Below are 24,721 nucleotides of genomic sequence, written 5' to 3'. Positions count from 1 at the left end.
ATGACCGTAGGCACGTGATCTACATTCATGGGGCGCGCAGCCTGTGCTGGGAATGAATTTGGCCATGTTTTGACAGTATCTGGGAATGCACACTTTGTGGATATGTGAACCCTTAGTGACACAGGCAGAAAAATACTCTTTTTGTGTTTTCTGTGCGTCGCCGTAAAAACGGCGTTTGTTTGCAGGTGAGCGAGCTCTGTGACTGGCCCATTGACTGCTGTATGGACATTTCCAGCCGCCTGTAAGGGGACTGGGTAATGTTTGAGCTTTTGCAGAGAGAGTGGTCCGGCTTTTGCGAGACACGCACTCTCTCTTCTCATTCCTGTGGCTAGGACGGCTTTCGAGGCTCAGGGTTCAGCACAATCTTGGGCCGAGGACCCCGTCGCTCAGGAGGCGGCTTGCGGTTGTGGGAGCGCGAGCGGCGTCGAGCGTCAGCATGAGGCGCGGGCTGAGAGGCGGTGGGAGCTGTTCTAGCCCGCTGCGGCTGTGGCGGTCTCTGTCTGCTCTGCGATGAGCTGGAGCGCTTGGGCAGGAAATGGCGCATAGCTTGTGAAGCGTTCTGGGCCTCAGTGAAGCGTTCGGCGAAACCTTTAACCGCCGGTCCAAACAGCCCGCTGGTGGAGATAGGCGCGTCGAGAAACGGTGCCTTATCCGCGTCCTTCATCTCCGTCAGAGTCAGCCACAGATGGCGCTCGAGAACAGTCAAATTAGCCATGGCGCGGCCAATAGACTGGGCGGTGGCCTTCGTGGCTCGCAGAGCTATATCAGTTGCGCTGCGTAGGTCCTTAAAGGCTTCGGGTTCGGGGCCAGACTCGTCCATAGAGCGGAGAAGCTTAGCTTGGAACACTTGAAGTACCGCCATTGAGTGAAGCGCTGATGCAGCTTGGCCGGCGGCGGCGTAGGCGCGACCGGCGAGAGCAGAAGTAGTGCGGCAGGGCTTCGAGGGGTGGGAAGCTTTGGCTTTCCATCCGGTGGTGGAGAGCGGGCAGAGATGATTGGCCACGGGCTCCTCGAGAGGCGGCGTTCCCTCGTAGCCTCTTTCCTTTGCGCCGTCCACAGAGGAGAGCGACAAAGAAAAAGAAGGCTTCAGACGCGCAGAGTGGGGGGCTTTCCATGACTTGGTGAGTTCGTCATGAACCTCCGGGAAGAAGGGAGAAGGCCTTTGCCGAGGGGCCTGCTGGCGCCCCTGCAGAAACCACTCATCCAGTCGGCTTCGGGTTGGTTCTTCGGGAGAAGACCAATCGAGCCCGAGGTCCTCTACGGCCTTCGAGAGGACGCGGATAATCTCCGTATCCATGGTGGAGCCCCCGCTCGTGCTAGCTAGCGTCGACGGGGCGGGGTCGAGAGTGGAGCCCGGCCAGTCGTCCGATGCAGCGTCGATGGACAAGCTGTCATCCATTCCCCCATCGTCCTCGGACGCGCCGAAAGTCACAAGGCCCACCGCTCTGCTAGAGGGGTGTGGGTCCGGCTGGGTGAACTGAACCGGCGGTGGGGAAGGTAAGAGCGCCGGTGAAGCACGCGGAGACTGGCTCGGCGTGACGTCACTGAGCTCCGGTTCAGGAAGCCTCTGTGAGCGGCGCTTTTTCTTAGTGCGCGGCTCAAACAGAGGGGTGGGGGCGATGGGCTCGCTCACGGCGAAAACGGCGAGGCGAGCCCGCAGTGCGGAGAGACCCAGGTCATCACATTCCGGGCATCCGCCCTTGGTCAAAGCAGCTTCTGCGTGGTCCCGGCCCAGGCAGCGAGCGCAGATGATGTGACGATCCCCGTCCGGGAGAAGGTCTCTGCACGACGCGCAGGAAGGCATTTGAAACAACGCCTCAGAAAATTGCTCTTTTACAAGTGTCGCGGGGCGAACAGATGTAAAGATACTTGCGTGTGTGGCACGCCGGATGGCTCAGTAGGATGGCGTTCGAAGGCGGCTGAAGGTGCCGACGTCCTCGTATCAATCCCGCTGGTATGCTTTTCGACGGCGGCGAAGGCTTCAATAATCCGGAGGATCCAGCGAAGAAGGTGTTCGCTGAAGGAGATTAAATCTAAAGAACTCTCATGACGGGGCGCCCAATAAATAGCTCTTGGCCACGCCCATCTTGGCGGGCTCTGACGCGCGCGGGCGCGAAGCGCGCTCATTGGTCGCGCATTCAGAGTCGCCCCGTCATTGGTTCGAGCAAGTTGCCGCAGCACAGCCAATGACCGAGCTTCCTTCGTTCATTGCTGTCAGCTGTGCAGCTGCAATGCGTTTCACATAAAGACTTCAATATTCTCGAGAAAAGGAGTTTTCCCATAGCGTAAGCTACTTACGCAATAGGAGAGACCTCTCGAAAGGGAACTGTTTTAGTAGTCAGAGCTCTCATCACATTGAGGAATAGTCTGACTTGAGAGTCTGTGTGGGTGAAGACATCCCACAGGCGATATGGCTTGAGATGCCTGCGATACGGATAACAAAAACGGACGCAAATGAAATCGCAACGACTGGCCGGAAATTGCAGATCATTCTTGATTCTGATGTGAGCAAATTTCATGCAATGATTTGGTCATCCGTAGGATTCACATTTTAGACCATGTCATATGTCAATTCACAGGCAGAGACAAACTTTTTTGAAAACCAAATTTCTCTCTCTTGCCTTTGTATTGAATTTAAAAAAGCCATTAAAAATATTAATAATAAAATATTATATGCAATCTTGTTTTAGTGTGAGTTTTATCCCAAAATATACGATTACAACAGTTTACAGATACAGCAAGGGCTTGCTTTAGTACAGAACACATAAATGTGACCTTGGAAATGTCATTTTGACAGGTGTTTTTCACTTATCAGTTTATACTCATGAATACAAAAAACTTATACCCTCACAAAAACAGGACTGCATACGGTATTTTTGAATTATAAACAAGGGGCTTCAGTCCTTCAAAAATAAATTGCCTTAAATTCACCCAAACATTTTTTTTTCCATATATTGAAAATCAGTGAGTCACTGGCTTTGGAACTTACTGACTTCCACTGTAAGGGAACAGTTCTTCAAAATCATCTTTTGTGTTCCATTGAAGAAAGAGGTTTGGAGCAAAATTAGGGTGAGTAAATGATGACAGAATTAAAAATTTTGAGAACTAACCCTTTAAGCAGCATAAGAGAGTAATCTGAAAACAGCATTAAATAAAATTGCAAATGAAAAACCTTGCTCTGTACGCCTGAAGCAAAACTGCAGTGAGTTGCACTTTCCTATAAAAGACTCAAGGTCTAATAGAGGCACTCAACACAAAACCTTGACGAAGAGGACACACACACATCAAGAGACTTAAATGGCCTCCTGGCCTTGTCCTCCACAGAAGACAGCTCCAGAGTTCTCCAACCAGTGTCTTTCTGAATCAGCACAAGCAGCACTTTTAGACATCCTACCCGGGGTCCTCTCTGGGCACCCCGGATGGCTGCGCTGATGCAATGTACTTAATTGGCGATAATCAGGTCACTGGTTAGATGCAGAGCTACTCTGGGACCTTTCTAGAAGCTAGACCGCTGTTAACCTGGGCATCAGCCCCATGTGCCCTGCCTCCTAAGAGCGCCTAAAATCAGGCTGCCATACAGTTACAGAGCCTAACTGTATCATGTACTGACAGCATGATGTCATCCTGGGCTGTTTCAGCAGGACAATCTGGCTATATTAAGTCGGTTCGGTAATGGCCAGCGGATAATCTTGTCCTCTATATAAAGCAGTGTCATTACTGTCAAAATACTCTTTTAAAAACACGTGATTGGCCCAATTGGGCCCAGAGCGATTTTCCTTATGCTATTATAGGCACATAGAAAAAAAGGACGATGCTTCTTGAAATAACGTGGCTATTTGTGCGTTCCGGTTGAAATGAAATACACAGCCCTATTTCCTGCAGCCAGCGCATGGCATATGTCTATTTTCCTCCTGCGTTCTTAAGATCACTTTTCATATCTGCATTGTTAAGCATGGCTGCTTCTCTGTGCAATAATTATCATAAAACTGTTTACCTAAAATGGCACGTTTATGTTTTTGCATTCGCTACATCTTCAAGCCTCTTTAAAGTCGCATATTGAGCAGAAAGAAAGCAGGTGGGTTATTATTCAAACCGTTTGTCAGGAGTCTTCGGGTCTTCGCCGTCACCTGATATTAAGGCCGCTACACCTGCTGCTTTTATTGGATGTATAACACAAGACAGCCATTATTAACTTTCCGAAGTGCAGCACATCAGCATGACTCCACTAGCAAAATTCGCTTAATTGTTGGGATCAATCTCCATTTTTAGTGGCACCTGATCTCATTTCTTAAACATGCTTATACACTTTAGCACGTAGATGTGCTGGAAGTGTTTTCATGACCTAGTTTAAGACAACGGCAATAATATACTTATCAAGTTATCAGCAGACCCAGAAGGTATATCTGTTGACTTTTTAGAGCCAAATGTCGAGGAAAATTCTGCAGAATGGGTGCTGAGAAAACTGAACTCTTATTGGTTGCTGAAAGCATAATCAAATTAGCCAAATGATTCAATAAATGAGCACAAAAGGAGCAGTGGATGTGTAGCCTTTTTTGCAAGAAGGCTGGTTTAATTCTGTGAAAATCTGGGGCTTTTCAGGCAGATTCTGTGTGGGGCTGGTTTCCAGACATGCCTAATATCAGACACGGTTATCGAACACGGCTAGTATCTGATAGAGCGTGACTAAGGAAATTACAGTCCTGTTCCAGTCTCTGATTGCTAGTGTCAAGATTTAGCCGCTGTTCATGGTCCTAATCACTATCATTAATGAGCATGGTAATGCTATGCAGAGAAATGGCTTCAGGTCAGTTCAGCTGGAGCCCAAGGGATCCCTGGAGAGCTGGGTCCTCATCAAGAAACAAGGTGTTTTTTTCTGCGAAGCCTGACAGAAACATACTCTAGTCTACACAATTTTGCAAATGCTTAGACAAAGCATTTTGTGCATTCTTCAATAACAAACCAACTTCCAACTGTTGCACAGGTGTGACATCAGTTAACAGCAGCCTATAAAAGATTGTGACTTTTTCTTTTAGACTGATGGTTGATCGGGGATCCTTGCTCATTTCATTATATTTTAAGTGCTGTAGCATACACTATCATTGAAAAGTTTGGGGTCAGTAAGATTTTATTTTGAAAAGAAATGAATACTTTTAGTCAGCAAGGATGCATTAAATTATTTAAAAGTGAGAGTAAAGACTTTTACACTGATACAAAAGAACTGTTCTTTTGAACTTTCTACTCATCAAAGAATCCTGATTTTTTTTAGTTCTGTTTCGGTTTCCACAAAAATATTAAGCAGCAAAATGCTTTCAAAAATGATAATGACAAAAAAAATATTTTTTGAATATACATCAAGTCAGCATATTAGAATGATTTCTGAAGGATCATGTGACTCTGAGGACTGGCATAATGATGCTGAAAATTCAGTTTGCCATCACAGGAATAAATTATATTTTAAAATATATTAAATACAAACAGTTATTTTAATTTGTAATAACATTGTTTTACTGAAATCTTGAAATAAAATGCAAACTTGGTGAACATTCTTTCAAAAACAATCTGACCCACCCCAAACTTTTAAATGGTATTGTATTTGTTTTGCATTATCAAATATATTCTGAAACATTTCATACTAGAAGCATCGAGAATTCCCACACATGCAGAATATGCTTAATTTTACTTTGGCAAACTGAAATTAATGGTTACATTCAGTTTTGCTCAGCCAAGATGGCAAAAAGACAGATTTATAAACTTGCACCATTTAAGAGAGAGAGAGAAAAAGAAAGTGTGTGATTAAGGAGAAAGGTGACTCTCTCAGGATTTAGCTTGGAAAGAATTAATCAGGAAGGTTTAGCAGGGGAAAAGACCTGAATACACAACAGACTCACATCTCCATTCACATGTCTAAACAGCCAGTCTGCGATACAAGACCCCTCCCCGTAATCACAGCAATATCTCAACTCTAAGCATGGTTAGGTCTTCTAGTAAAACATCCTTCTCTTCTTGCAGGCGCCATCACTGCTGTCCACATTATTCTGCAAAAGCACTCTAGATTCAAACGATATCACCACCCTACTCAGTCGTACTTACTGCAAGTTGTCTAAGTGGGTCAAGGGGGTCTCCGCAGGGATCTCATAAGCCAGACGGGCTGTCAAGAAGCAGCTAGGTACGGCTGATAAGACTCTCGCAGCGACAGGCGAGAACCCTACTGCTTCATTACTGAGCCAGACATCCAGGCCAGGATGAATGCTGAGCTCCAGTGCCCAGAATCACACCAAAGCAAGTTCTGCATCCATCATTCCACCGTGGGTACTAGGACTGCACAATTAAATTGAGAAAAAAAAATCATGTTCATTGTACACACAAATGCAATGGCAATTCAGAGGTGTAAACTAGACTTTTAGACAACATCAGTAGACTGTTTTTATGTTTAACTTTTGTTCTAAACTCCAGGTGAAACTGTATAAACCTGCAGTGACCGCTTCAGCGAGTTTAACGGGATTGGGAGTGTTCTGATATTGTCACGTTGCTCACTTCCTGTGTATAATTTATTCAAAATGTGAACAACAGTTTTATTTTTCCTGGTGCTAAGTGGGCCAACTCAGCCATTTAGGCACATTCAATTCTTCAATTCTTGATTTACTGATGTACTGAGAAACACAGTACTCAGCATGTTTTTGATGCATAGCCTACTTAAAGAATATGGCATGCAGTTGCCCTACATTAAATCATTTTTTAATCAGTAGTCGAAAATAAAAAATGTTCACAAAATTGCTGTAAAAATGATCATTTTAAAAGACCATAGAGATGCTATGGTAAAAACCAGTTTAACACTTAATTATTTAACACTATACAGTATATAATAAGTTCCTTTATGGTGAAAAACAGCAATACGTCTAATGGACATTTCATGTAATTTTACATTAAAATGCTGTTAAATGTACCATTTCTTGGAAGTAAAAAACTTCCAAATACTTTACAAATAATTAAATTGAATTTACAGTAACAAATTTAATAATCTACAGCGAAATAACAAATTGAAATTCCCAAATATCCCTATGTGACACTTTACATTTGAAAGTTTTTCATTTAGGCTAAATAATATTTTTTCTTAGTTTTTTGCTGTTAAATTAATGTATTACTACATGATATTAGTGTCATCATGACAGTGTTAAATACTTGTGTCATTGACACCACGCACTTTTAATACATAATATAATATTCTAATACATAATAATATTATTATACGGCTCTGCGGAATACTTGATTCTGATTGGTCGATCACGCCATTCAGTGGTTAAGTTATTCCCCGATAACAACCGTTAAAAACAGATAACAGGCTCATCCTGGTCAATCACTGAAGTCGCGCTTTAAGCTTGCTAGGAACAGTTTTTCTTTGTGGAAGTTTTTTATTTGGTGAGCTAATAAAATATTAAAACTCAGTCAAATCAATATTTTGTGTTCAGTTATTTAATTATGTCATCACGTATCGCGGACTCACTATCTAGTTTTATACAAACGCTGCTGCTGCCATTTTGATACGATAGTTTTGTACACTGTAATGGATTATAAGATAACAAAAGGTACGATTTTAAAACAGTTTAATCTAAGATCAATATCTCTTATCCCCATAATTGGTGAATAATACTATGTAATAAGTGGTATGGCTGTACCGTATCCCTTAAATGTCCGGCTAGTTTGAACTACTCTCTGAGCGGTGGCTTTGCGTTTAAAGGGCTAAGGACGCTTCACGTCGGGGTCCTGATCACCCTTTCGGGGTTTATTCTGTGATAAAAACCAGCTGGATGTACATTAACATAATATAATATATTACATTACATTAATATAATAAATGAATTACATTAATAATACATTAATAAACCCTTAATATAATATAATATGACCCAATATACATGAACAAAGCTGATTAGAAAATTTTTGGAACTGAAACGCATGCTGATAATATCTAAAAAATTACTAAATATCATGTGATTAATCTGCCTGGATGATATATCTGTCTAACTAACTATATTGGACTTCTTTTAATGCACATTCTATTAATCGAAATTAATAACCACGATTATAATATCAACAGAAATAATCCACAATTATAATTTGCCATAATCATGCTGCCCTACTGGGTACAAACGCAGAGGGGCATGTCAAATCAAAACCACGAATCATTAACACATATCCTCTAATTAACCTGTTAAAGTGTGAGACTGGCCTGCAAATGTGTCTCACAGTGACTCCAGAGACCAGCGAGGTTTGATCACATACACAGCTACAGGGTCGTAGGAGTTTGAGCTTTGAAAGTGGCACTTTGTTCTTTTGGTACAAAGGGAGAAAGCAAAATAGGAAAAGCAAGAGAGAAAGACAGAAGCAAAAGCATTTAAAGCAAAAACAGCAACAAAAAAAACTGTCATATCTCTGCAACATGAAACAAGTAGCACAGAAGAATGAGTCTAAAGTCAGGGAGAGATCAAGAATGAAAGAACGAAAAAAGCTCAGATGTTGACTTTGGGTATAAACATAAAAGACAAGTGACATAATGAGTGAAACTCCTCCAGGTTTGGGTCTGAACTCTCATCAGCTTCACACGGCTCCACCAGCGGTGAACTCTCACAGAAGGGTGAGAAAGAGAGAGAGGCTGAAGAGAAATACAGAGCTGAGTTATTATATTAATGAATGCTCCAAGCAGCAGATGACTGCAGAGATGCTGAGGCCGTGCTCAGCCGTTCCCTTTTTCAGAGGCTGCCGGTTTTAATCTGACAGGCAAATGGGGTAGTGCCACAACATCCGCAGCTGCTGCTGATGCAGAACACTCATCTCCAAAGAGAGTCAAACATACATTTTCCCCTTCTTTCATCTCTTGCTCTTTCTCAATAACCTCAGCTCCAAGATAAGCAGTAATGTAAAGTGGAGGTGAAAGCAAAACAGTGATTTTCCTTTCATATTTTATTTTGCCATATGTATATGGACAAAGACATAATAAATGCCACACTTGCATCCCCAGTGTTTACTAGTAAGTGTCATTCTAAAATACACAGAAGTTATCATTTTAATCGGTTTGCTGAGTCCTTCACTAACTGAGTAAACAAAACAATTTGGACCTGGCTTTTTTAAAGGGGTCCTATTATGCCCTTTTACGAAGTCTTTATTTTGTTTTTGGAGTGTACTAGAATATGCTTTCATGCTTGACTGTTCAAAAAACACATTATTTTTTACATTATTACAGCTCCTCTCTCCCCAGTCTGATCCCAAACACATTGTTTAGTCCTGGTTTTCATGAAGCCCCTCCTTCCGAAATACAAAATGTGCTGTAATTGGTTAGCTGGCCCAGTGTGTTGTGATTGGCAGCACCTAGCGAGTGTTCGGGAAATGTCCCGGCCCTCCATAACCGCGAGTTCTGCTCTAGTGTAAATATAAAGGATGGCATTAATTTCAAACCCGATTCAGACCCTGACAATGTTAACAAACAAGCATCAAGAACTGATTTCATGCACAGAAAATTATTCTTGTACATTATAGGTATGATGTTATCCACCATTTAATCATGATATTTGTTGACCATGTATAATCATACAACTATGGTAATCAATCAAACAGTAATCAATCACAAAAACATGGTTAATTTTCCTAAGGGGCGGTGAACAGCCTTACAGAAGTGAAAGCTTACAAAAACTATAGTAAACTATACTATATCAACACTTATGTTGGCTAGCAGGCGAGTGAATCAACAATATAATACTTGTACAGGAAATGTTAATAGAAAACGCAACTACAAATAATAAGACATACTGTATTTACAAGTTGTCATCCACAAACAACAAATTGTCCCGACAAAGTGGAAACTGCCCCATTTCAGGAGAGGCTTTTGTGTGTACCATGCATCGTGGTTCTGAAAGCTGTTCATCGTAAAATGTGCAGCGCAGAGATTAACATCGGGCTTGTAATGTTCAGGAACAGTGTTTAAAATAAATTTGACCCATACTAAGTTCGTCAGCCTTAGGAAGGTCAAACAACTGACATAGAAGCAGCTCAGCCAGGCCTCGTCCACTTTTCTGCGTATTCCGTGGGTGGGAATTAATTAATTGAGGAACATTATGACTTCATAAAGCCCGGAAAAATCGCGTTATAGTCCAAACGAGACATTTGTTGAAGTTCTTAGAAAGTGGATTCTGTTATATAAAATATCTCCCTTTGGAGTGGACTCTGAGCTTTGAAACCTTGCAGATTTTTTTAATGCTCAAACATCAACATTACACCCTAATTAAAGTTAAATGCTGAAAAAGCATAACATGACCCCTTTAAATTAATATTAAAACAATCATAACGTAATTCTAGGTTCCTTGTATAGCAACAGCTACAGAGAATTTCCATCATATGTTAGCAAAATGTAAATGGTAAAGGACATTGAAAAGTTTGGGGTCAGTAAGTACTTTTATTCAGGAAGGTTCCATTAAATTAATCAAAGGTCAAAGTCAAGACATTTATTAAGTGTTCAAAAGGTTTCAAATAAATGCTGATCATTCTATTCATGTTCATCTTTCTATTCATCAAAATATTCTGAAAACATGCAGGAACACATGAAGAATCATGAAACTTCTTTCAAAAACATAAAAAAACAACATAAACAATGCAAGTACTACCATTGAACAGTAGTGTATACCCAAATGGATTGAATCCAAATGAAAGCTTGTGAATTGGAATAAAATAAAATAAAATGGATACCATACCAGTACTCTCTCAAGCCACTCGGCCATTCTCTCACTTTCATAGTAATTTTAGGCTCAATTAATTTTCACAGTTGGGAATTCTGATGTTTTTCATTGACGCCACATGGTAATTACTCTTTCATCTATTGTATGTGTGCTTTTTGAGTTCAGTAGCAGGGGTTTATTATGCCTGTGTGTCGCATGTTTGACGTCCGCTGACAAATCTGACTTTCAAGCATTTGTTATGTTTAGCTTACAGTCTGTTTCTTTATAGAGCTAAACATCACAGCGTAGAGACTGTTTACCTTCATTGGACCCGTGTGAAACGCTAAGAGGGGACATGAGAGAAAGAACGAGGGTGCAGTTGTGAAAACTAACAACTGACCCAGCTGTCCGGAGAGTCTTATCTCATAAAAGAGAGGAGAAATCTGACCCAAGGAGCCCCAAGCTGTTCGCCCATAACTAGCTTGAACATCAGGCTGCTCTTCTGCTGCGCTCCTTCAAAGGAACTCTGTTGTCACCACTTATGGTACTGACGACAGTCATTAGAAACAAGGCAGGTGAAATTGCCTACGTGAGAGAAAGAAAAGCAATGGCCTTAAAACCCTGAGTGCCATCTTTAACATTTGGCAGAGCCAGCGCTCTCACATGTCAGAGAGATTGTGCAGTCGAGCCTGCGGGTATGCAATTAAACTCCCTCATACTGAGATTCATCAATAAACCAAGCATAAAAAAATACTTGAGATTGTTTACCACAACATATTTCTAGCGTGATCTGGAGAGGTTTAAATATCCCAGCCAATTTGCTCAGTATTTCCACACCAGCCGTTGCGGCTCCCTCGGCGCAGAGAGGAGCCGCATTTCGACCACCACTAATGTGGCGACCCGATGCAACACAGTGTTATGCTTCATGCAACCCATTGCAGATCCCGAGGTCATGACAGACAAGGGGCAGGAGGGCAGACCGGAGAGTTCTCAGAGACGATGGTCTCTGCCTGATCACTTCTAGAGTTTACACTGACGGTATCAAGTTTCCTTGACGACAGCGGCGGCGGCGATGCTGGGTAGGCTGAAATAAAGCAGGGTGACATGCTATGCTATTTATACTGAGCAAGTAGATAATTGTTTAAAGGTTAGGCTGTGAGCAAAGCATAAACAAGCATTCTGTGATTGTGTGCGTGTGTGCGTGTGCGTGTGCGTGTGTGTGTGTGTGTGTGTGTGAGAGATGTCCCTGCAGCACAAAGAGGAAGAGTGTGTCACATGATCGCCAGGCTGCTTGCCCGGGATACAAGGCTCTCTTATGCCAAAGGTCTGTGTGTGCTGAGAAGGGGGCGGAGGGACTAATTCTGCTCTTTAAGATAACAGACTGAAATATGAGCAACAAGTATTTATAGATCACACAAACAAAAAGCTTTGGAAAAAGGAAAAGTTGAGCCAAAAATGACAATTCTGTCATCATTTACTCACCCTCCTGTCATTCAAAACCTGTATGATGTTGTATTTATTGTGTCAGTATAAAAACATGACAATCAACACCATAAAAGAAATCCATATAACTTGAAACTATTATTAACCTCCAATGAGTTAAACTCAGTTTGATTTGTAAACTGAAACAGTAGAACAGTTGTTTTAAACTGAATCAAAATAATAGATTTTCACAAATTGGACAAATTGGCTTCTCAAACCACTGACTGATTCAGTGATTAAATATAATTAAATTTAAGTTACTTGATAATCTAGTAAAATCCAAATCATTGTGTTCAAGTTTTGTAGTAATATATAAATATTAGGTACTCGAAAACTGCATGCCAAATTAAGACTTGCTTTCAGAAAAATGCATCTTCACTGGAAAATCATCAGTGTCTTTGTCCATCCTTTGGAAGTCAATGGTAACAAAACTGTTTGGTTACCAACATTTTACAAAATATATTTTTGTGTTCAGCACACATTAGTTAATTTATTTATATAACGTTAGTTATGCAGGTTTGTAACGACATTAATTAAAAATGAATTAAAAAAATAACAGAAACATATTTTTTGATGAACTATCTCTTTAAGAATGTTTACTGGATAACACAAAAAAAACATGAAGAAAAAGTTTGTTTTGCAATGTGACCTTGTGCTCTGTAAAAGAAAAACGACAAAACAATGGAAACATTTCCTAGAATGCTGTGGCAGGAGTAAGCTATGCTAATGGCTGAGCTAAGCTTCACTGTTCAACTCAGAAGTCTGTCACTCTTTCTCTTTCTCTTTTTCTATTCGGTCTGACAGAAATGCCAGCAGCCTCTGATGCTTGCTGACCACAAAAACAAGTTATTAAAAGGCTTGAATGGAGGTATGAATATTCACATGGGGGATTTGAGAGGAGAGGAAACACAGAAGCCTGACAGCAGGGTGAGCAGTCAGTCTCCTGTCTCACTAAACTATTCCAACACAAATCCATTCAGGTCCTCATGAGCACACCGGGGTTAAAAACATTTACATAAAAATACAAATATGCCACCACATACACATACAAACACGTGCACACATACAGAGGGCTACAGCATCTGATTAGCATAATTCCTCTTCACTAGAGCAAAATCCATCATTGTGAATGTGCTGCAATTGATTCGAAATACATTAGCAAATTGTCATGTGAAACAAGAATTGTAATCCCTAATCAAACGGATAAGAGCTCTCTCTTTCCATTTTCCCTCTCTTCTGTTTACGTGCGCAAGCCCAAAATTGCTGTGTTTTTCCCACATAGAGAAGTGCTCTTAATAAGCCAGGACGCTCAACATCAAAGAATTTTGGCTTTTTGTCTGGGCGTTTCCGCTGAACGCCAGATTGATTCGTATGGTGTGTGTGTGTGTGTGTGTGTGTGTGTGTGTGTGTCTGACATCATCCCAAGGGAGCACCAGACTGTTACAGCAACTGCCCGCTGACACTAGACCTGTTGCCTCCAGATGGCCTCCACCACACACACACACTCTCTCTCACTCTCTCTCTCTCTCAAAATGTTCTCTGCACAAGAGTGATATCTTTTCATCTCTGGTTCATTATTAAGAGGTCTTTTTCATCCTCTATAAGCTCCAATCACTATGAATCTATGATTTGCTGGTAAATTGTAATGTATGCAGTTACAGTACATCTCTACATTGTACTGTATAGTTGTGCCAATAAAGATGTTGAGAGTCAGAGAGAGACAGAAAGGGATTAATCTACAAAAGACATTGCATTACAGGTATATACCATAATACAAAAATAAATAAATCAAATAAAACTTATTGTAATGTGAAATAAATTATATATTATTTGATGGGTATATACATACAGTATATAAACTACAGTATCTCAATAATAACAATCTAATGAGAATAATCATTGCGAGTAATGAGAATTTAGAGGGAAAATGTACTTAAATGTCATGAAAATAATGTCAAAGTGTGATGATGGCATACAAATATGCCTAATTGTCCTTAGGAAAAAATAAATGTCTTGTTTTCTTACTGTTATTTTGGGGTAAAATATGACTGGGACATGTTTTCATGAGATTTACCCAAAGAAAGAGAGAGAGGTAGTCACCAGAGTTCTGTTTGGCTCTGTGAGCAGATATGTGCAGGAACTCAGAGGTTTTCTATACATTAATTGGTTCCATTGAGTTCTTGATTTAAATGTTTTTAAGCCGCCAGCATCCTGCCCCATCCGTTAAATACCCACATTCCCTCTCCGGAGCCCAATCTCTTGCTCATTTTTCTCATCCGCTCTCAGGATTACCTCACTGCCTGGCATCTCTCCTTCTGCCCTATGTCCTTTGCCCTCTCCCTCTTTCCCATCTTGAGCCCCACATTCATTTCAGGGCTACTTTGTTCAGTCTCTCTCCCTCGCTTATGCATGATTGCATCCTGCGGGTCACAGAATGCAGTTCGCTGTTAATGTTAATTACCTTGAGGCTGAGAACGAGCCGCTCGGACAGAGACAGAAACGAGAAAATTAGAGGAAAAGGAAAGTCCATAAACAAAGAGATGGTTAAACATTTAACAGTGGTGCTGCACTGTGCAAACAACCCTTTCCAGTAGAGAGGAAAGACAAAATTGTGTTCTAGGTAAAAAGCATCTCTGTGTTGTAAAACGAACATCCTCAGGTGTTTTTAACTACCAAAAAGCAGGAATGTGTCCTCAGAGGCTCAGTGAGTCATCGATGGCTTCATCCTCCTCATAAACAACACACACACTTCCTGTCTACCTGAGAGACTGTGTTCTCACACCAGCTGCAGAGCAGCACCAGCCAAAAACAGCAAGCAACAATGTGAGAATTTTTAGTGTTGCGGTGTGTGTATGTGTGTAGGGGAAAGCAAAAGTGATAGACAGATGCAGCCTGAGGTGAGACGAAGAGAAAAAAACAGATGTAGTGTGCGTAAAACTGTTTAATGTGACACCTGGTATTATCATTCAGAGAATAGTCAAAAACATCGACAATACTGAAGGTTTTGTCAAACAAACCTTCAATTCACCTGTCAATTTGACAGTCAGTCAATCATTGAACAAAAACTTGGGTTTGTTGGAAAACTGAGAGGGGGTCTCCTAATCTTTCCCCGTTACGGAGACCCTGATCATATGGATTCACAAAACTTCTCCGGTTGGCTTGACATCAACATTCAGCAACACAGATCACACAAAGCATTATCTGAAATTCAGACTAATAGCCTATATTTTGAATTTGAAAGCAATGGTTTTTATCCAGCAATAGACATGACATGACAGTGATGTCTCATTTGACCACTTGTGATCGGATCACTTGAGATGGACGTTAAGTTGTGAACAGATCCTACGAGTATGTGGCTGAGAGTAGCATCCTGTCTTTCTACTGTGACTGGCATAGTTTTTTCCAGGTCCTCATTGTTAGCATCTCCCTGTTAACAAATCTTCCTGCTGCCACTGCGTGAGAAAGATGTGACTGGGCCTCCGAGAAAACATTCGCAGTGAAACATTCGCACACATTCAATCTATTTTTTTCTATTTCTCTCTTTCTTACTCTCACACATCCGCTGTCTGTCTCTTTCGGTCTCTCTCTCACACACACACACATGTTCTGTTTATTCACGCCCATGCAGGCTAACAATCTCGCCCACCATCTTTTCTCATCACCTCGTTCTCTCAGCCGAAGGCCTGGAATCTCATTCAGCATCTTCTTTCACAGCCCTCTCTGTGTTCTGAAAGAGTCATACACAGCCCTCCGCGCACAAAACTCTTTCTTTCTCTGATATCCTGCCTGCTGTTTACGCATTGAGGTGGTATTTATGTAGCTTATGCAATGGCAGTAAAGACTTTATCACCTTGGATGAAAGGGAGGGGTGGAACAAAAAGGTAAGGAGAATGAAAAGAGAAAGCAAAAGAAACAAAATTACATGAAAAAGAAGGAAATCAAAATGATAGGAAAATTAAAAGTAGAACTAATGGAAAAGTAAAAAGGATTGGATTGAAAACAAAAGAAGAGTATAGGTGTAAGGAAAAATAGATAAAAGTAGAATGAAACAAAGCAAAAGAAAAGGTAAAAATGAGACAAGGAAAGCAAAGGGAAGTAGAAGTAAAAGACATTTAAAAAGGCCAGAAAGCAAAAGGAAAGGAAGGGAAATAGGGAGAAAAAGAAAGGGAAAAGTGATGGAAGGGTGTGAAAAAGGATATCAAAAAACAAAGGATAGAGAAAGGAGATAATGAAAAGTAAGGGAGGGCAGAAAAGAAAAGAAACAATAGAAAATGAAAAGAAATTAAAGAGGAATAGAAAAACACCCTATCAAGTACCACTGGACCAAGAAACAATGCCCACACTCCCCTAATTATGATCTTTTTCGGGGGGTAAATTATGAATTCACTTATTCTGGTTGATGTGAAATATGTGGCAGATCAGTTGAAAAGAAAAAGATGAAAGATAGATTGATGTGGGATTAAACTGCAAGGAGAAAGGGTCTTCACGGAGAGGGAATGGAAGAGAAGCTCTATTACATTTTAATGGGTGGAGCCGTGACCTCCAGCACCACCTTTATGGCAGGTCAGGAGAGGGGTTAACCCTCCAGGGGCAGGAGGATCATGGGAAATGAGGTTTTTGAGGTCACTGGTTAATGCGTTTACTGCTCCCTCACTACAGCTCCTATACTAACCTTTAACAGACATAAAATGCATGATGGGTAAACAGAGAATTGCGGGACCAGGCCGGTGAAAGACCGGGTGGGCATCTCAACTTGCGGGCCCCAGCATGCTTCTCACCTTCTCTTTCAGCAAGCTCAACATGCTAAGTGAGAACATTGTTCCGGTCAATTTGTTCCTTTCAGAGTCCCAGTGGGCAATGTCCTTTAGCCTGACAGCACACTGAGAGAAAGCACTCTGTCTGGAAGGGTCTGACATCAAGACAAGAGTGAGGGAGAGACAGAGAGACGTAGGGAGAGAAAGAAAGAGCGAGCGCTGTGCCAAAAAGGGAGGGACGGTTTGAGATATGGAGAAATCGAAGGCTGACAAAAGGAAAAAAAGAAAAGGGAAGGAAACCGGATGACAGTAAAAGACCAATAAAATGTACAGAAATGACAGGGAGGGAGTTAGGGGGCCCTCTATTGGGGAGTGCCAGTGAATGGCGCCCCTCCGGTCATGGATCCCCTCGAAAAGGGTCCATGCGGGGGGGGATGGGGGGGGGGGGGTGTTAAGCAGCCGCAGGTGACGCAAAACCCCAAGGGCAACTGTAAGCGTGCATGTGTGTGTGTCCGCGCGTGTGCCCCCTGTGCCCGCAGCACCTGTTCCCTCGGCACACTGCCCTCAACACTTGCACTGAGGGGTGAAGTGCGGCTGTTGGGGGGAAAAGGGCGCACTTGAACAGGGCACCTATTCAAGAAAACTTGGAACACTCTCCATTTCCCTCCTCCACATTTCAGAATATCCTCCGAATTACATCCCAGTAAAATCAGCAGGAGGTTTGCTCAGGCTCGGTGCATGTTGGGAAAGTTGCACGTCTCCACCTTAAGTAAGGCTGGTAATAAAACAGCTCTGTGTTTGTTGGGGATTAGAACGGCTCCGCTGAACAGTCTGTTAAGATGGAAAGTGCATTAAAGAAGTACAAAAAACAACGGCGGCGGCAGAATTGACATTGTTGAGAATGACCCAGTTATGTTTCTGTTCTCAATGACTCAGTGACTAACTTTTTGTCCTATAAATTCATTCAAAAATACATTAGAAATGCTATTCACACACAGGACTTGAATACACCTCTTTTATGATTAAAATGTTTTCAATTTCTGAATGAAAACAACTCCTTTTGATGAATTTATGATACAATTTTGGGGGGCATAAAGCCAAAAAGGTCAGTGTGAAAACATAACGAAGCAAAGAAATATTAAAAGTATTCAATAATTGCTTCCTAGAAAAAAAAGAAGAAAAGAGTTGTGTGGTCCCAAACAACTTGCAGAAAGAAAAAAGAAAACATTTAACATGAAATTTTCATAAAATATTTGGCAAGGTAAAGAGGTCTCTTAAAATATCTGATTATTTATTGTCATTGTAAAATAAAATAAAAATCCAATTACCCTGAAAATAATATTTAAATATTTTTTGTGGACACTAATGTACTGTAAGGAAAATATAAACAAGTCTACCAAATACAGAGTAAGTGACAGCTTAATTTCTTGCAAATGAAAACAAACAGCACAGAGCAACAAATAGAGTTAAAAAAAGCTAACAATGAAACCGATCTATTCTGAGTTGTACACTTCCTGTGCACTTTACAAATTGTGAGCTGTGGTGCTAATGATAATTCAGTGTGTAATGAGTGGTTTTGTGTGTGCGTTCGAAGAGGTCAGTGGAACGCTCATACAAATGCCACCCTCAGTCATGAATCATGGGCCTTAGGGACTGTCGAAATGAAAAAATGTGAACGCTTAAGCTGGACTGAAACCAAACAAAGAAGATGGATGATAATAACCCAAGTCACAATTTAAAAAATGAACAGTTCTAATTACTGCTTTTGAGCTTGAGACCTTTAATCATGTAGACAGTGAGAACATTTTGATTTTGTGTCAAAGAACAATTCTTGTTCAGTACACTTGTTGAAGAAAGTAGGCTGCAATCCTATCCACATCTTACTTTTCTTTCACTGAAGGACATCGTCTTCACTGGCAAATCCTCTTTTCACCTCCTTTCTCATCTGCTCTCTCCTGGGTTCTTTGAAAATGCTCTCAACCTTAGGGACTTCACTCTCTTCTTTCTCTTTTTCCAGTCCACAAACCTTGAAGGATAACAAAAGAGCGCAATGGCTATTTGAATTTGAAACAGGGGCACTACGACAAAAAAAAAAGTGCCTCACACCAAGGCTGCAGAGGGACTGTGCTGAAGAGACAGTCATTCATGAAAGTTCACCCTCACGTTGAGAAAGTAGCATGAAAAATACTATTCTGAAACAATGCAACCCACTTAGTGTGGTGGAATATGAACAGCTGCTGAATGGGTGTACGTTTAAACACCTGGGTGATACGGCACGGTAAAACAAATAAGTAAACACCCACCAACTATACACATACCCTCTTTACCTCTTTACAATTCTTCAATGGTTCTTTGCATTACTTTCAAAGTATTTATCAAGAAATGTATTGAGATGTATGAGCTTTCTGTGGCTGACTAAAAGAGCTATTAATGTGTTCTTCAGATCACTGTACTAGGGTCTGGGTTATTAACGCACTGGAACATATAGGTTTCCTAAAGAACTATAAAAAGCTCTTTGTGGAACTTAAATTGGTTTTGCCATGAAATCTGCCTGTAAAAACCTTCTGGTTGTAATTGGAACCTTTATTTTTAAGAGTGCAGCACTAAATGTCAGTTCATAAGAAACAGGGTGAATGAGAAAAGAACAATGACAACTAGATTTACGTGCTTTCCATTTAACAGCTACTGTTCACAGTTTTATTTACACAATTGGTTTTGGTCAAAAGTGCATTTCTCAATACCTATAGTTCACTTTTCAAAAGTCTTCAGACAGTCATACAAGTGCATATAGATTACTACTGGTCAGCATCTTCCAAAACTCACAAATTCTTTTCTCAGTTACAGACAACTATTTGCAAAACTTTATGTATCATTCCCATAACTGTTAAATCGTGCATGTTCAAATCAGCAATGTACAGCAAACTACAATGTATTTGTACAGAAATTCCATTCGGAAGAACTTTTAATATCTAAAAAAAAGATAAGAAAAACAACTACCACAATTAATGCCCTAGCTGACAACAATTTTGCCATGCCAGTTTCTTTATAATCAATTCAAAAGTGCCCATCTTTGAAATATCATGTAAACATGTCTGACCGAGATGGATCAGGCATGCCAAGAGATTTTTCTAGGTGTATCAACAGTTGATTAGCATTGTTATGTTATATTGGTGTCAATCTGTTTGTTTACAGGTGAATGTGTTGCACAGATATGTGCAGACACATGTTTTTGTTTCACAGTATCAGAGCTACATTGTATGGTGGAATTACGATATGCCAAATGTAAGGCATGCTGAAGCATAACATTTTCACATTTTCTCTTATACTGTAATACATACGCTATAACACAATTAAAGAGCTGTCGTTCTTGTAGACTTCTGGTTTCTTAAATTCTTGCTCAAAGTGTTTTGATGGGTGTAAATGTTCATGGGTGTAAAAAGGCAGAATGAGTTCATTTGTTTTGGTGATTTAAGTGAATTTGAGATTAATTGCTGTGTCAAGTTGGTAAAGGTAGCAGTAAAGAGTTTGGAGAAAGAAGTCTCAGGTTTGAGAAAGGCACTCAATTGTAAAAGAGTGTACAAACGCAGGAGACATGAGAGCAAAAACCTAGTAATAAAATAGTAAATAGAGGCATACGAGAGAAATAAAATGAAGACAATATGAATGTAGTAAGAGCTGCATTTGATAAAATAATCCAATAACTTCAAACTAAATGTAATAATGATGGTAAGGCTGCAAGTTAAGTGAAATTGCTGTCAATACGTAAATATTTTCAAGAAAGGAACGGTGTTAATTATTTAATTCTGTTGTTCCAACATCCGTACAGCTAGCCTTCAATGAATGTCATGGGCAAAATTAAGTCATGACCAACAACTCTCTAAATCATGTCAAAATAAAATAAAAAGTACGTTTCTTTAATTACATCAGCGGAATCCCTCATTTGACAACAATAACAACACATCTACAATGAATAATATTAAAATACTTATATACTTGAGTAGAAACAGCACAATTCAGGCGCGCGTGCAGAACAAAACCCATCGTCACACTGAGATGGGGGGGGGGCTCGTAACAACTAGTCCTATAATCCAGAACAGAATCGTATCATTTGGTAAACCAGAATACTTACCGATAACAGCAGCGGGAAACGGTGAGCCCGGTTCTCTGTGAATGAGTCGCCTACTCGGGACTATAATCCAGAATGACTGAGAGGAGAAGAGATGAGAGGAGAGGAGGGGTCCGCGTGAAATCTACTCCTCTCTATCGCACCTGTCTCTTTGCAGATCTGATCCCTGATCTGACATCCTTAAGACAACTGTGTCCAAACCCCCAACAACTAACCCCCAACCCCAACGTACACAACGACACCTGTCCCCGGGTAAAAAACACCGCGCGACAAAGCTCGTCTATGCTGCTCGTGAACAAATGGCATTCCCGACTTTGTCCTGCAGCCGCTGTATTCCCCTTCGGACAGCCTTCCAGAATCCAAGAAGTCGCTTGGAATAAGCAGGACTGACTTCTGTCTAACAAATGATGGCAAAAAAAAAAAACAGTCCACGCCAGCGCAACCAGCTGTGCCTTATGAAAACGTCTGTCTGGGCTGGAAACACTTGCCTTATCAATCACCTACCGCTACAATACTTATTCAATGCTGCGCCAGTAGAATGTACGCTCCTGAGCGCGTGGACAAAAAGGCACGTTCATTTGTTTGGTGCGCGCGCCGCTGCCTCTAATTTGAGTCCAGCCTAAAAGAAACTCTTATTGTCCGGGAGAAATGTAATATTTCCTGCAATCCCCAGGATGTAGCTCAAGGCGTTTGGTCTGTGAGAGAAAGATCACGCGTTTGCTATCTCAGCGCTGTTGTAAGTCTGTCACCCACAGCTATTGAAACGCAAGTCAATGCCAAAACCTGACGCAGAATAGAGCTACAGACTGGAGCGGAATTAATTTGTTGTTAATCATTTGGGGTCAGAAAATACATCAGCGATACTTGTGAGTGGATTAGTCCTCGTATAGACACAAAGTAAGTTAATCTAATTTAATTTGGAGATCGAAAGAGCGAGCATAGGCATTAAAATAAAGTAATCTTTTCACTGTAAAGGCAGTTTAAAATATAAGTTTTAATTCTTAATATAGAAATGTGAAATTATAAATAAAAATACCAATAAATTATAAATGAGAATATATATATATATATATATATATATATATATATATATATATATATATAATGTCGTGATTTTAAGGCTTATATTTTAAATCAAATAATATGTTATGCATATTTTATACTACATATTTAAAGTCCCCATGAAATCGAAATGGAAGTTTTTTGGATTTAGTATGAATATGTTAGTCTTACAAAATTCCTATTTAGAAGATATAAGCTTTCAAAACTTACAGTCTCTCACTTCTGACAATATGGATCAATGATTTTGATGGCATCACACTGTACTTCAGCTTCTCATTAGATTTTCTGTCAAATGCTCTCTAGAATCTACAGCATTCAGCCCCCAAATGGATGCTGAAGCTGCAAATTCGTCATTTGTTAACACATTTACTATTTTAAATGTGGTGAATGGCATATGCATTATAGGGGATATGAAACGATTGAGACAGTGTAAATTTGCTGTCCATGGGGGTGAATGAAATCTGGTTTCATGTTACTTAGTGGCAGTAATCATTCCTGGTGTGAATGGCCATTCATACTTTTTTTTAATGCTGAGCCAAAGCAGCTATAGAGCCGTCTTTTTAGTTCCTAAGAGCTACATTGTCTGTTCACTGAATTTGAAACAAGTATAGGCCTACCTAAATTGCTATATCTAAATCAAGGTGAGTACAACTGTGTCAATTAATACACTCCAGTACTATATTCTTTTCTGTTAATTGAGATGCAGATTTACATACATTTAAATCTTAACAAAGATTTTAAAAATGTAAAAAATTGCATACAGTTGAGATTTTGAAGACAGGGAGGGTAATAATAACAATCCTCTCTTTCTGTCCCTTCTTTTCCTCATTCCTCTATCTGTGATCACACTCTTCCAACTCATTGTGAGGACTCCAGACAACAATAGATGAGTCGGCTCAGTGCAAACAGCAGTGTTCATTCAGCAGTTGGTGACTTCATTAGTTAAGCTGAAGATGCCTTGGACAGGTACATGCATGACTAATAGACTGACATTATCAGACAGGAAATAAACACAACTGAAAAAGTCCCTTTCAATGAACTGAGCATTTCCTCATGGTGACTTAAAAACTAATTCTGTTTATACATCGACAAAAAAAATCTAGGTGTGGTGTATATATCATAATATAAGTTCATTTAGAGTAATTAGACAGCATTGTAACAATTCAGGCCCTTCCACACAAAGTCAATTTGATTAGTCGCTGTCGCAATTGGGGTAATTGAGTTGGCTAAGCCCCAATGGTTCACAATTATTACCCAGTACGATTCTCCCTATTGTGATCTTAAAAAAAAAAAAAAATTCAAATTAGGCCAAAGAAACTTTGAGGGAAACATCTCGCTTTGTTCGCCTCTCCATATTTGATCTGAAGTAAAGCTCTCGCAAGAGAGCGATGGGGAACTGACAACAAATAAATAAACAAAAGAGAAGCTCAGTTTTGTTCTTCCAGGCTTTCATCCCACACTGCCTCTCTGAAATGGTGCATTTGCTTCAAACCCGGGCCACAAACCCGTGTTGGGAACACGAAACAAGGCAGTTTATCAGAGACAAAGAACTTTCAAGAGCAACATTTTTTAGCTTTCACTCCTGCTAGAGAAGCAACCAAAGATCACTCTGAATCAGTTCAGTGCTAACTCTGAAACAGTCATCATTCTTAGTCGTGATGCTAAAATAATGTTCCTATCTTCCGCTCCAGGCTAACGCTGGTTGCCAGGTGTATATATAGGTGATTGGGCGCGATAAGAACAGTGAGGTCACCATTACACCGCAATATGAGGTGCAATGTGATATCTCTGGGTAATGACATATATCTTAGCTCTAGGGCTGCATTGCATGTGATCAAGCACAATCGAATTACTTGCAGTCACAAGCCAACCATCATGTCTCCATTTCCTTGTGATTTGATTGCAGGTCCCGATAGCAGCCGGCGAATCGCCGAGCAGTTTATTCCATGTTGATATCCATTATTAGAGATATCTAGGTTTTAATGGGATGGGATACTTCAGTTTCGGCCCATTGCTTCAAGTACACAGTGGCTTTACAGTAGCATTGCTTTTGTACTTGCAGTAACAAGATTTCACTCCATAATTCCATATCGTAAAGCACCATACAGATCATTGTGCTGGCTGGAAACCAAACAGCCTAATAGCCTACACATTCTCAATCATATAGCTGTCTAAAAGCTCCAAAGCCTTATTTGTTTATGAGCAGAAATCCATGCAACAAGTGCCAAACGCAACAATAAGCTGAGCCCTAGGTGACTTTTGTCAACCACCCAAATCCGAACCTCTTTCTTTACTCGCTATAATCACAAGCACATGTACAAAACGAATCAACAGCCATTATTACTTGCGTCTCAATAAACATACTCTCCATGGAGTCTTGACTCAACGTTTGTGAATGCAAATGCAATTACAGGTCATTTGAACTTGGTAGATGTCCAGTGCTGATAAAAAACAAAGCTGGTTTGGACCAGTCTGACAATCTAGTGCTACTACAGTTTGGTAGCTTGGTTAATGTTGTGCTAATTTTTTATTATTCATTTAGTCTTATTTATTAATTTATTCAAAAATACATAATAAATACAATTCATACATAC

The 24,721-nt window shown here is 40.5% G+C and overlaps 1 protein-coding gene across 5 annotated transcripts in view; it reads right to left on the bottom strand.

Moving 5' to 3' along the window:
• The window catches only part of sema6bb (sema domain, transmembrane domain (TM), and cytoplasmic domain, (semaphorin) 6Bb), a 150,518-nt gene that overhangs the window by 117,395 nt on the left and 8,402 nt on the right, over positions 1 to 24,721 (bottom strand). The window contains exons 1-2 of one of the 5 annotated variants that reach the window (XM_077224154.1): positions 21,069 to 21,818; positions 18,824 to 18,965 (exon numbers count right to left, since the gene is read on the bottom strand). The exons of 1 other annotated variant lie outside the window; for it this stretch is intronic. In XM_077224154.1, the coding sequence (XP_077080269.1) occupies positions 18,824 to 18,844 (21 nt within the window). In that variant the 5' untranslated portion in view covers positions 18,845 to 18,965; positions 21,069 to 21,818. Of the gene's footprint in view, positions 1 to 11,471; positions 11,607 to 18,823; positions 18,966 to 21,068; positions 21,819 to 24,721 lie in introns of those variants that run through there. 3 more of the 5 variants (XM_077224155.1, XM_077224156.1, XM_077224159.1) reach the window with 3 other exon arrangements.

This window comes from Siphateles boraxobius, unplaced genomic scaffold (assembly GCF_051911475.1).
Source record: "Siphateles boraxobius isolate OS27281-9 unplaced genomic scaffold, OSU_SipBor_1 9, whole genome shotgun sequence".
NCBI classification, from domain to species: domain Eukaryota; kingdom Metazoa; phylum Chordata; class Actinopteri; order Cypriniformes; family Leuciscidae; genus Siphateles; species Siphateles boraxobius.
Note: the sequence above shows the minus strand (reverse complement) of the source record. Positions and strands in the feature narration are given on the sequence as shown.